Source organism: Eurosta solidaginis, chromosome 2, assembly GCF_040869045.1.
Source record: "Eurosta solidaginis isolate ZX-2024a chromosome 2, ASM4086904v1, whole genome shotgun sequence".
NCBI classification, from domain to species: domain Eukaryota; kingdom Metazoa; phylum Arthropoda; class Insecta; order Diptera; family Tephritidae; genus Eurosta; species Eurosta solidaginis.
The window spans coordinates 255,532,817-255,545,398 of NC_090320.1; the positions used below are offsets into that span (position 1 = coordinate 255,532,817).

Sequence of the window (12,582 nt, forward strand, 5' to 3'; positions counted from 1 at the left end):
TCCTATGTCTTCAGAACATCAGCTACACAGTCAGGTGAGAATATTTCCCATAAAGGAGAAAAATGAAATATAGGTCCCAGCCCGCCACCTTTTAAGAAAACTTAAAAGTAGCACGTAGGAAATTAGAAGAGAAGCTTGGCTTAAACCTCCCCGGGGGTATATCGCGTTTTCTATTTGCTTCTAATTTCTGTCAATATAGATTTCAAATGAAAGGCTTTCAACTTCGTCGGCAGGTAGATAGGTGTAATGCCGGTCACACAGGTTACCCAAGTAGCTTTTAAGAAGCCATTTTAAACCTACTGAATATTATATAGGATATACTCGTAGCCAGAGTTTCTAATAAAATTAAGAATACGTAGAGTCCCTATTTCCGTTAACCTAACCAGATTTTTCAAAAGGGGATTTTGAAGCATCTTAGACGTATTCTAGCCAGTGACAAGCATGTACATAGAAAATGCTCAAATTTCCCTTTGGCAGTTATGTCTTGGCAGCTTCCGCATAGGTCATTCTGTGGAATACCTATCCTCTCCGCGCGTGTGCCTAAATCCAAGTGATCGGTGCGGACTGCTTTAACTTTATTGGTGTCTTCTCTAAATCAACTCAGAAGACTCTTTGTCCTTATTTCATTTTAGTGTGGCTCTTGATATTTCACAACCCGTGGTAATCTTTCACTTTTGCTGTGCTCATAATCCCTTGCGACTGCTTTATGACCCGGAATCCAGACAACGAATGTTTCTACAGTCTCAATTAATCCAACCAAAAGCTGCTTGCATTAACTTCCCATCTTGGAGCTAATATCCAGCACAGTTACTGCTGCCAAGCTATCAGAGATGATAATTACATTACCAGTTATGTTTTTGTCCAAAAGAGATTTGCAGACTTGCCAAATCACGAAGGCTTCTGCTTGAAACTCACTGCATTATGACGGATGTTTGAATGAAGTATAAATCTCTAAATACTTGCCTAGATTCCTGCCTTCACACCTGAGACTATCTTGAAGCCGTCTGTGTAGATTTGTAAGCTGTTATTAGCTGCCATCGTACCTCTTTTCCAATCGTTCTTGCTTGGAAATATTGAATCAATGTTGCCTTCACACTTCAGTTTACGGAGATAACAATCTACTTCGCTAGCATTCTATGGTCCAGAGCCCTTTTGTGGACTCAAAAGCACATACCAGGGAAACTATAAGTAACTGGGAAACTAAGCAATTCAGACGTCACTGGATTGATTGCCCATGGCAAAGGCAGGCCAAACTGTTTATACTTCCGGCAACGAAAGTATCAGCCAAACTCATTAACCTATGCAGGGAAGACCTAATAACTCTTACTGGGTACTACACGGGACACTGTGGTCTACGATATCACCTAAGTAAATTAAATCTATCTGATACCCAAATTTGTCGTTTCTGTGAGCTGGATGATGAAACGCCGGTTCACATTCTCTGCGAATGCGTTGCTCTAGCTAGGCAGAGACTATCCCATCTAGGTGGTGGGACTTTTAATTCCTATGTGATATGGAGTAAAAAGCCTGAAGAGGTACTTAGATACATCAAGAGTCTCCAGATACAAAATTAGGCTGAAAGGTCTTGCACAATAGATCTGCACAAAGGTCGCAGTGCTTCCAGACCTATTAATAATAATAATAATGATAATAATAATTTAATGTTATATCTTCACAGGTCGATACCGAAATGTCCAGACACTCATTCAATAATTATTTAAAAAGCTACTTTTTGAATTAACTATGTATCCAATTATTATATTTATTTTATACGTTTATACTGCCGCAATCTGTAAGGGCTAAGCCCAGTAGGTTGAATATATTTAAATAAATAAATGGCGCTTAACAGTCTAACAAATCGTGTCTTTGTTGTGCTATCTGGGCTAATAGGAAACGTCAGGAGAGCTTAAAATATTTTTCCAAACAAGAGGATGGTTGCTTTCATCGAAGTGATAGTTAATAAATATTCATTCTAGACTTTGAAAGACTTTGTCTTTCTGGGAACAAGTCGATAAATTGTCGAAAGCTTTTTGGCATTATATTGATAACTAGGTGGATATGCGGAATCAGCCTTCTTAATATCGCATATAAGGTTCTTTCAAGTGTATTGTGCGAAAGATTGAACCGGCTGATTGGACCTTATCAGTGCGGCTTCAGACCTGGTAAATCTACCATCGACCAGATTTTCACAATGTGCCAAATCTTGGAAAAAACCCGTGAAAAGAGAATCGACACACATCACCTCTTCGTCGACTTTAAAGCCGCCTTCGACAGCATGAAAAGGAGGTGCCTATATCCCGCTATGTCTGAATTTGGTTTCCACACAAAACTTATACGCCTGTGCAAAATGACGTTGAGCAACACCATCAGCTCAGTCAGAATTGGGAAGGACCTCTTCGTGCCGTTCGAAACTAAACGAAGTTTCAGACAGGGTGACCCCCTATCGTGCGATTTCTTTAATTTGATGCTGGAGAAAATTATACTAGCTGCAGAACTTAACCGCACTGGAAAAATATACTATAAAAGCGTGCAATTACTGGCATATGCTGATGACATTGATATCATCGGCCTAAACACTCGCGCTGTTAGTTCTGCTTACTCCAAACTGGAAAAAGAAGCGGTAAAGATGGGTTTGATGATGAATGAGGACAAAACGAAGTACCTGCTGTCATCGAGCAAAGAGTCAGCGCATACGCGCCTTGGCAACCACGCTACTGTTGGCAGCCATAATTTCGAAATAGTAAATGACTTCGTTTATTTGGGAACCAGCATCAACACTAGCAACAACATCAGCACTGAAATCCAGCGAAGAATCAATCTTGCCAATAAATGCTACTTTGGACTAGGTAGGCAATTGAAAAGTAAAGTCCTCTCTCGGCGAACGAAAATCATACTCTACAAGTCACTTATCGTACCCGTCCTGCTATATGGGGCAGAAGCATGGACCATGACAACAGCAGATGAAGCGGCTTTGGGAGTGTTCGAGAGAAAAGTTCTTCGAAAGATTTATGGACCTCTACGCGTTGGCGATGGCGAGTACCGAAGAAGATTTAATGATGAGCTGTACGAGCTACACGCACACATCAACATAGTCCAGCGAATTAAAACGCAGCGGCTGCGCTGGCTAGGCCATGTTATGCGAATGAAAGATGATGCTCCGGCCACGAAAGTGTTTCTATCGGAACCCGCCTATGGAAGCAGAGGTAGAGGGCGGCCCACACTCCTTTGGAAGGACCAGGTGGAAACGATTTAAACTCCCTTGGTGTGACCAATTGGCACCGGTTGGCGGAGCGACTGGCGCGCCTTGTTGGACGGCCATAACCGTTTAGACGGTTAAGCGCCAATTAAGTAAGTAAGTAAGTAAGGTGGATAGGTGAGGTTGATACATGCGTTTCAAAAACTTTGCAGCTATAGAGTTTATTTTGCGTTTAGCAATCATTTCGATGTGAAGATACACTCTTGCCAAGAAATGCTACGTTCGAATGACTAGGAAATTGAAAAGTAAAGTCTTATCTTGGAAAACAAAGATCAATCTCTACAAGCCACTTAACGTACCCCTCTTAGAATATAGCGAAGAACCGGGGACCATTACAACAACGGCTCTGTGAGTATTTGAGAGAAAAGTTTTTCGAAAGATTTAATGATGAGCAGTACAAGCTTTATGCAGACAGCTATGAAAGCAGAGGTAGAGGGCACGCCCCACTCCGTTGGAAGTGCCAGGTGAAAATGATTTAAATTCACTTGGTGTTGACAATTGGCGCCAGTTAGCCTAACGAAGAAGCGAGTGGCGCGCCTTGTTGGATGAACATAGCAGCTAAAACGGCTAAGCGCCAGTTAAGTAAGTAATTTCATTCCTCGATAAGACTTTCCTTAATCTTGATGTTTCATATGTGCATTCGATGTATGCACCGAAGTGCAGCACACAGTGATTTGTTTCTTTCAGCTTAGCAAACTAATTTCTCATGCTACCGATTATACAGCTACTGAGATTCTGCTCCATCATAAGACAGATGCATAGCAGTAGCCAATACAATTGAAGCCATTTTGCTCCCCTATTTAAAAGCAAATATGCAACTAGCCTGTCATTAGCACGGCTTCAGAAAACTTCATAGCGCAACCACCGCGCTAAATGCCATTAGCACCCAGATAAATTGCGCTTTAAATCAAAACCCCCACCATAGAACAGTACTCGTTGCGCTAGACCTATCAAAAGCTTTTGATGCGGTCAATCACGGAACGTTACTGCAAGACCTGGAAGGGTTTAACCTTCCCCCATGTCTTAAAAGGTAGACCGCATGGGTGGTAGACAGGCATCGGTGCAACTTAGAAACGCAACATCAAAACCAAGAAGAATTAAACAAGGGGTGCCACAGGGTGATGTCCTATCGCCACTTTTGTTTAACTTCTACATATCAAAGCTACCTTTGCCACCAGAAGGAGTTACTATCGTTTCCTACGCCGATGACTGCACAATAATGTCCACAGGGCTAGGACCACATCTCTATGAGCTTTGCAACCGAATAAATGGCTACCTCCCTGATCTCTCCAGTTTCTTCGCCTCGCCAAACCTGGCATTATCACCGACTACATCATACGCGACCCTATTTATAACATGGATATCCCAAATGTCGACCACTTTGAACATCCACGTCGATGGCACTACGCTACCGACTGTCTTACACCCCAAAATCTTGGGTGTAACGTTTCATCAGGATCTACATTTTGGTGAGCATGCAGCCGCAATTGTATCGAAAATCCAGAGCCGTAATAAAATCCTCAAATCTTTTGCTGGCAGTACTTGGGGAAAAGACAAAGAATGCTCATTATCACTTACAAAGCAATTGGTCCCCGATATGTTCGCCCCGCCTAAAAACTAATCACTGGAAGAAGCTACAGGCCTGCCAAAATACTGCTATCAGAACCGCCACGGGTTGTCTTCTTATGTACCCAGAACACCATCTACTCACCATCAGGGAGCGAAATGAGATGCTAACCAAACAGTTCCTGTTGAATACCCAGAAACCGGAACATCCCAACAGACATCTGATTGATGGCCCAATACGCCCAGGGTTTAAGGAGTCATCTCTGTAAGCATTATGAGGGAATACGGACCTGATTACATAGCCGTATGAAGCCAAAAAACATAAGCAGGTCCTCAGTGAACTCCACAAACAGGCGTCGGATCTTTATGCCAAAAGTTGCCCGGTGAATCCAGTACTCAAAGAACAATGCCCAAAACTTGCAGAAGACGAACGCACGCTCCCCAGGGAAACGCGAGTCACTCTAGCGTAAGTTCGATTTGGATACTTTAACAGGTTAAACTCTTACCGATCCAGAATCAACCCCGACAAACAAAACATATGTCCGCTTGTAACATGTCCACACATGACACCAACCATCTCTTCAATTGTATTGTGGAACCAACGCCTCTAACACCCCTCTCATTATGGTCAACCCCTGTTGAAACAGCAAGTGTCCGTGGACTCCCGCTAGAGGATATTGATGACAATTTGTGATCGGTCGCACCTACAACAACAACAACAACAGAGCTTTTTTGTGATCATAGAGTTTTAGTTCTAAGCAGGAATTGGAATTGTTTTATCCAATTTCGCCTCGCAAATCCCAGCAATTTTTACAAGATTTTCTGCTGCACCCTGTATATTTCAGTGGAAGCCTACTCACATATTTTTTTCTAATACTTAATTTTAAATCGCTCCTTTCACCGTCTTACTCACCTTTGTTCTTGATTCACGAAACGGTGACTATTTGCTGCTAATTGTTGTTGTTGTTGCTGTTGATTATTCCTAGATGCTTTTATAGGCACAGCAGACTTGTTATTGCCTATGGTTTCGTAAATGTGTGTGTAGGAGTCGTCGAAATTGCTATTCGCATTGTTGTTGGCAGTTCTTGCGTTGCTACTGCTGTTATGTTCCTTTGGAGAATTTTCGGTTGAACGGAAATTGTCTATTTTAAGGGAAACAAATTTTTATTTTCGAGTTGAAAGAAATAATCATTAAAATTTAAATCAAACCTGGAACATTAGCGCCTACCACAGCACCACCTCTTGCATGTAGCGCACGTGTGCCCACTGCTATCGGTTGCACTTGCATTTGTTGCTGTTGTTGTGATCTACGCTGCTGTTGTAATTGTTGCTGCTGATGTTGTTGTTGTTGAGCAGTTAGACCATAATTGCTTATTCTACGATACGTTGAACCCATATTGATTTGTTGTTGTTGTAGGTGCGCATAAGCACCCATGCCACTATGATAGGTGGGCGGTTTGTGTATGCGCATGTAGGGCGGATTCATGTCCATGCGATCCATTGCGGGGAACCTACAGAATATATGAGAATGCACATAGCCAATATATTTTAGAAGGCGTGCAAATCAGAGTTTAGAATTGAACGTTTATGCAAATTTGCAAATATAAATTACCGTGAATTTACGCTTTGACGTGTAAAGCGACCGCTTATGCCTGTGCAGCTGTCATTGTTTGGTGTATTGCCAGCACCGCTGTTACCCTTGGATGCCGTTCTGTCAGCACCCCCACTACCGCCACCAATACTACCACCACCACTGCTGCTTGTATAGGTGCTATCGGAGCTTCTACCATCCATGGAGGAGTCCGAGCAGGATTTCGCAACGAGTCGTCGATTCATATAATTGCCATAATCGGCTGCGGGGGTGTTCGTGGTGAAACATGTGCAAAAAAAAATTTTTTTTATTTGCGTATCTTTCTTGGCATACAACAATACAATAACAAAAATAAATACCTTAACAAGACAGGAAAATAATAAACGATTGCACAGTTATGAATGGCGGCTGACATTCAATAGTGTCAGGTATGTTTATGTGTATATTTGTGTGCATAATATTTTTATGCGTGCGTTGTTAGGTCAACGTCATAATAACAAAGCAAAAACAACAAATTTCAGGAATGTGAAATGGAACGAAAACATGAGGCTTACAAAGGCAAGTGTAACTAAAGGTTTCTGGTTGGTAATGAAAACCAAAATATTTATAAACTACTGAGGGAAATGTAAACATAGTAAAGGCTGCTTCAATTGGTATTGATCGGCATTGTAAAGCTATTTAACTTTAAGAAATTAAATAATTGATGATTTAGCGACCTTTATATTCTAATATATGTTTTTTGCTGGCTCAAGGTCCAAATTAAAACACAAACGTTTCGTCTTTTTTGTCAATATATTTCGGTTACACTTCGGTAACCATCCTCAGGACACTATTAACAATATAAAAACATCACAATATAAAACAATGTACAATATAAAAAATTTTTGTAAACAAAAAATCACATACATGATAAATATCCGATCCGTCTAATGTGTCTACTGTTGTCGCTTGCTCTCTAACAAATGCCTGTACAAATGTGCGCTGTGGTCTATGTCCGTTTTATAATTCATTCGTATGTTTGTAGGTACGTTGATTATATGAAGCATTTCCAATGTAAAACGTTTCCCGTAGTGTTGTTCTTGTTCAAGTATAGTTGCTCTGTCAAAGTTAGGAGAATGCCCGGTGCTTTTACAGTGGGACATAAGGGCTGTTTTATGAAAGTTTGTGTTGTGGGACTGTTTGTAGTCAGACTTGTGTTGTGAGAGTCTGGTTTTTAACTTTCCTTTTGTTGTACCCACATATATGCTATTACATGGCTCATCTGTTTTACCGTTACATGGAATTTTGTAAACAACGTTACTTTTTTCGGGTGTTGGAATTCTCTGTTTAGTTCTATTAAATATATTCTTTAAAGTATTAATTGGTTTATGAGCTATTCTCACTTTTCCTTTATTATAACAATCAGATCTCGCTACACGTTCTGACAATTCAGGTACATATGTTAATGATTTGAATATTTTCGCTGTTTCTGAGTTATTTTGATGGGTTTTTGTTGAAGATCGCCTTAATAGAGAATTTATAACCGATTTCGGAAAATCATTGTCTTTTAGTAATGATCTTATTTCTGTTTTTATCTCTTTGTGGTATATTTCGTCAGATGTTTGTAGCATTCGATGTATACAGGCCCTTGCTGTATTCATTATCATCGTTTTGGGGTGCTTTGAATTGAAGCTGATGATTCGTCCAGATGCGGTTGGCTTTTGATACCACTTTAATTTTAATTGATTTTGTCTTCTAATGATTATTGAATCCAGATAAGCTAATTTTCCGTTTTCTTCTAGCTCTATCGTGAACTTTATATGCTTGTCAAACGAATTTAGTGCGCTCAGTGTGTCTTGTACTTCATTTTCGTTAACTATGGCAAATAAGTCGTCAACATATTTTGTCAGTAGTCTTGGGGGACGTCGTAATCCTGTTATCGTTTTTTCTAAGAGTTCCTCCATTATGATATCCGCAATCACTGGGGATGTTGGTGATCCCATTGATAGTTCTTTTAGCTGCGTGTATACCACATCGTTAAATTTAAAATACCTATTTTCCTGAATACAAAATGTTACAATTTCCATAAATATTTGTTTTATGTATTTTGGTGTCTTCCTTTATCGTTGACCATTTATTTCGAATTACATCTAATGCCAGCTGTATTGGTATGCTGGGAAAAAGTGAAACCACATCAAAGGAGACAAGTTTTTCGTCGTCACAAATTAGCGTGCTATTAATCCGTTCTTTAAATTCCATTGTATTTTTAACACTATAGACTGACTTTGAAGTTACATTTTTCAATATGTCGACGATGTATTTGCATAAGCTGTAAGATGGCGATCCGACAACTGAGCAAATTGGTCTGAGTGGTGTTCCTGTTTTGTGTATTTTTGGCAGACCGTAAATTCTCGGAGCAAGAGCCGTGGTTGTCGTGAGTCTACTTCTTTCTGTTTTTGAGATTAGTTCTAATTTAAAAAGTTTGTCTACTAAGCAATTGTTTCTGTTCTGTAATCTGGATGTCGGGTCCTGTCTTTGAATTCTGTACGTAGTAAGGTCATTTAGTATATCTCCCATTTTTTGGTTATATTCATCTAATTCCATCGCTACAGTTTTGTTGCCTTTGTCCGATGTAAGTATTCGTATGTTCGGATTTTCCTTCAGAAATTTTCGTGTTTGCTTCACTGTATCTATTATTGCACAGTCTAATGCGCTTTTCTTTCTTGTTGTTGTGTGGTTCTTTATTAACAACGAAAATTTGGTACGTGATTCCTCTTGCTCTTCTTTGTTCTCAAGCGTCTGTATTAAATCTTCTCCATCCGCGATGTATTGGAAGAGGGGGAATTTGTTGTTTTCTACTGGTAAAGCGAACTTTGGACCCTTAGTCATCAGAGCTTTTATGTCTGGTGGGAACTCGACTTTGGTTTTGTTTACAAACCACTCTTCATTTTTGTTGTTGTCAGTAAACATATTGCTTCGTTCGTTTCTCAATTTTTTGTATTTTTTTTCCTGCCGCTTCTTAAGTGTTGTTGTTAAGCTGTTTGCTAAATTTTCTTCGTTTTTCAAAAATTCTGTAAAGTCTTCGTTGCTGAGTTGTTCTTTCAGGTGTTTTTTTGTTTCTTCTTTATGTTGTTGTTGTCTTTTTAATATGTTGTGTTTATGTTTAATAATTAGGCTAAGTATTTTAGTGTGGTAGTAATGTGTGTATCTGTCTAAGGTTTTGTATATATCTGAATGTATGTCAGAGTCAAATACAAATAAGTGCTTACATCTGGTGGAATTTTTTTTTTTTTTTTTTTTTTTTTGTAAGCAATTATTTGTATTTGACTCTGACATACATTCAGATATATACAAAACCTTAGACAGATACACACATTACTACCACACTAAAATACTTAGCCTAATTATTAAACATAAACACAATATATTAAAAAGACAACAACAACATAAAGAAGAAACAAAAAAACACCTGAAAGAACAACTCAGCAACGAAGACTTTACAGATTTTTTGAAAAACGAAGAAAATTTAGCAAACAGCTTAACAACAACACTTAAGAAGCGGCAGGAAGAAAAATACAAAAAATTGAGAAACGAACGAAGCAATATGTTTACTGACAACAACAAAAATGAAGAGTGGTTTGTAAACAAAACCAAAGTCGAGTTCCCACCAGACATAAAAGCTCTGATGACTAAGGGTCCAAAGTTCGCTTTACCAGTAGAAAACAACAAATTCCCCCTCTTCCAATACATCGCGGATGGAGAAGATTTAATACAGACGCTTGAGAACAAAGAAGAGCAAGAGGAATCACGTACCAAATTTTCGTTGTTAATAAAGAACCACACAACAACAAGAAAGAAAAGCGCATTAGACTGTGCAATAATAGATACAGTGAAGCAAACACGAAAATTTTCGAAGGAAAATCCGAACATACGAATACTTACATCGGACAAAGGCAACAAAACTGTAGCGATGGAATTAGATGAATATAACCAAAAAATGGGAGATATACTAAATGACCTTACTACGTACAGAATTCAAAGACAGGACCCGACATCCAGATTACAGAACAGAAACAATTGCTTAGTAGACAAACTTTTTAAATTAGAACTAATCTCAAAAACAGAAAGAAGTAGACTCACGACAACCACGGCTCTTGCTCCGAGAATTTACGGTCTGCCAAAAATACACAAAACAGGAACACCACTCAGACCAATTTGCTCGGCTGTCGGATCGCCATTTTACAGCTTATGCAAATACATCGTCGACATATTGAAAAATGTAACTTCAAAGTCAGTCTATAGTGTTAAAAATACAATGGAATTTAAAGAACGGATTAATAACACGCTAATTTGTGACGACGAAAAACTTGTCTCCTTTGATGTGGTTTCACTTTTTCCCAGCATACCAATACAGCTGGCATTAGATGTAATTCGAAATAAATGGTCAACGATAAAGGAACACACCAAAATACCAAAACAAATATTTATGGAAATTGTAACATTTTGTATTCAGGAAAATAGGTATTTTAAATTTAACGATGTGGTATACACGCAGCTAAAAGAACTACCAATGGGATCACCAACATCCCCAGTGATTGCGGATATCATAATGGAGGAACTCTTAGAAAAAACGATAACAGGATTACGACGTCCCCCAAGACTACTGACAAAATATGTTGACGACTTATTTGCCATAGTTAACGAAAATGAAGTACAAGACACACTGAGCGCACTAAATTCGTTTGACAAGCATATAAAGTTCACGATAGATTTAGAAGAAAACGGAAAATTTGCTTATCTGGATTCAATAATCATTAGAAGACAAAATCAATTAAAATTAAAGTGGTATCAAAAGCCAACCGCATCTGGACGAATCATCAGCTTCAATTCAAAGCACCCCAAAACGATGATAATGAATACAGCAAGGGCCTGTATACATCGAATGCTACAAATATCTGACGAAATATACCACAAAGAGATAAAAACAGAAATAAGATCATTACTAAAAGACAATGATTTTCCGAAATCGGTTATAAATTCTCTATTAAGGCGATCTTCAACAAAAACCCATCAAAATAACTCAGAAACAGCGAAAATATTCAAATCATTAACATATGTACCTGAATTGTCAGAACGTGTAGCGAGATCTGATTGTTATAATAAAGGAAAAGTGAGAATAGCTCATAAACCAATTAATACTTTAAAGAATATATTTAATAGAACTAAACAGAGAATTCCAACACCCGAAAAAAGTAACGTTGTTTACAAAATTCCATGTAACGGTAAAACAGATGAGCCATGTAATAGCATATATGTGGGTACAACAAAAGGAAAGTTAAAAACCAAACTGTCACAACACAGGTCTGACTAAAAATAGTCCCACAACACAAACTTTCATAAAACAGCCCTTATGTCCCACTGTAAAAGCACCGGGCATTCTCCTAACTTTGACAGAGCAACTATACTTGAACAAGAACAACACTACGGGAAACGTTTTACATTGGAAATGCTTCATATAATCAACGTACCTACAAGCATACGAATGAATTATAAAACGGACATAGACCACAGCGCACATTTGTACAGGCATTTGTTAGAGAGCAAGCGACAACAGTAGACACATTAGACGGATCGGATATTTATCATGTATGTGATTTTTTGTTTACAAAAATTTTTTATATTGTACATTGTTTTATATTGTGATGTTTTTATATTGTTAATAGTGTCCTGAGGATGGTTACCGAAGTGTAACCGAAATATATTGACAAAAAAGACGAAACGTTTGTGTTTTAATTTGGACCTTGAGCCAGCAAAAAACATATATTGAAATTTCTAAATGCTAAAAAAAATTTAAAAAATCACGAACCAAATGAATTTCGTGACTGAAAATCATTCATGCCCAGCGAGTCCTTAGGTTAGGTTAGGTTGCGAGGGCTGAGCTGGGCACTATGGTACCAGCTCACTACTTAGGCCACGGCTACCAATGGGCCCATTGTAATACCCTATACGGTCTCAAAGAGGCCCCTACCCTGCCTAAAGCGGGTTAAACAACTTCGTGGAATTTATATATTTTGCTTAGCCTTGACTTCATAGCTAGAGACCTCAGCAAGGTCATGTAGAAAAGGTTTACCAAGGATGGCCAACCTACGCCTACTAAGCGGTGGACAATGACAGAGAAGGTTCTGGACAC

General features: G+C 38.8%; 1 protein-coding gene across 1 annotated transcript in view; it reads right to left on the reverse strand.

The window, feature by feature from the left end:
• LOC137241840 (uncharacterized) overlaps positions 1 to 12,582 on the reverse strand; it is a 187,832-nt gene that overhangs the window by 46,294 nt on the left and 128,956 nt on the right. Inside the window, 3 exon segments of the mRNA XM_067769221.1 lie at positions 5,724 to 5,964; positions 6,032 to 6,333; positions 6,435 to 6,675. Coding sequence (XP_067625322.1) covers positions 5,724 to 5,964; positions 6,032 to 6,333; positions 6,435 to 6,675 — 784 coding nt within the window.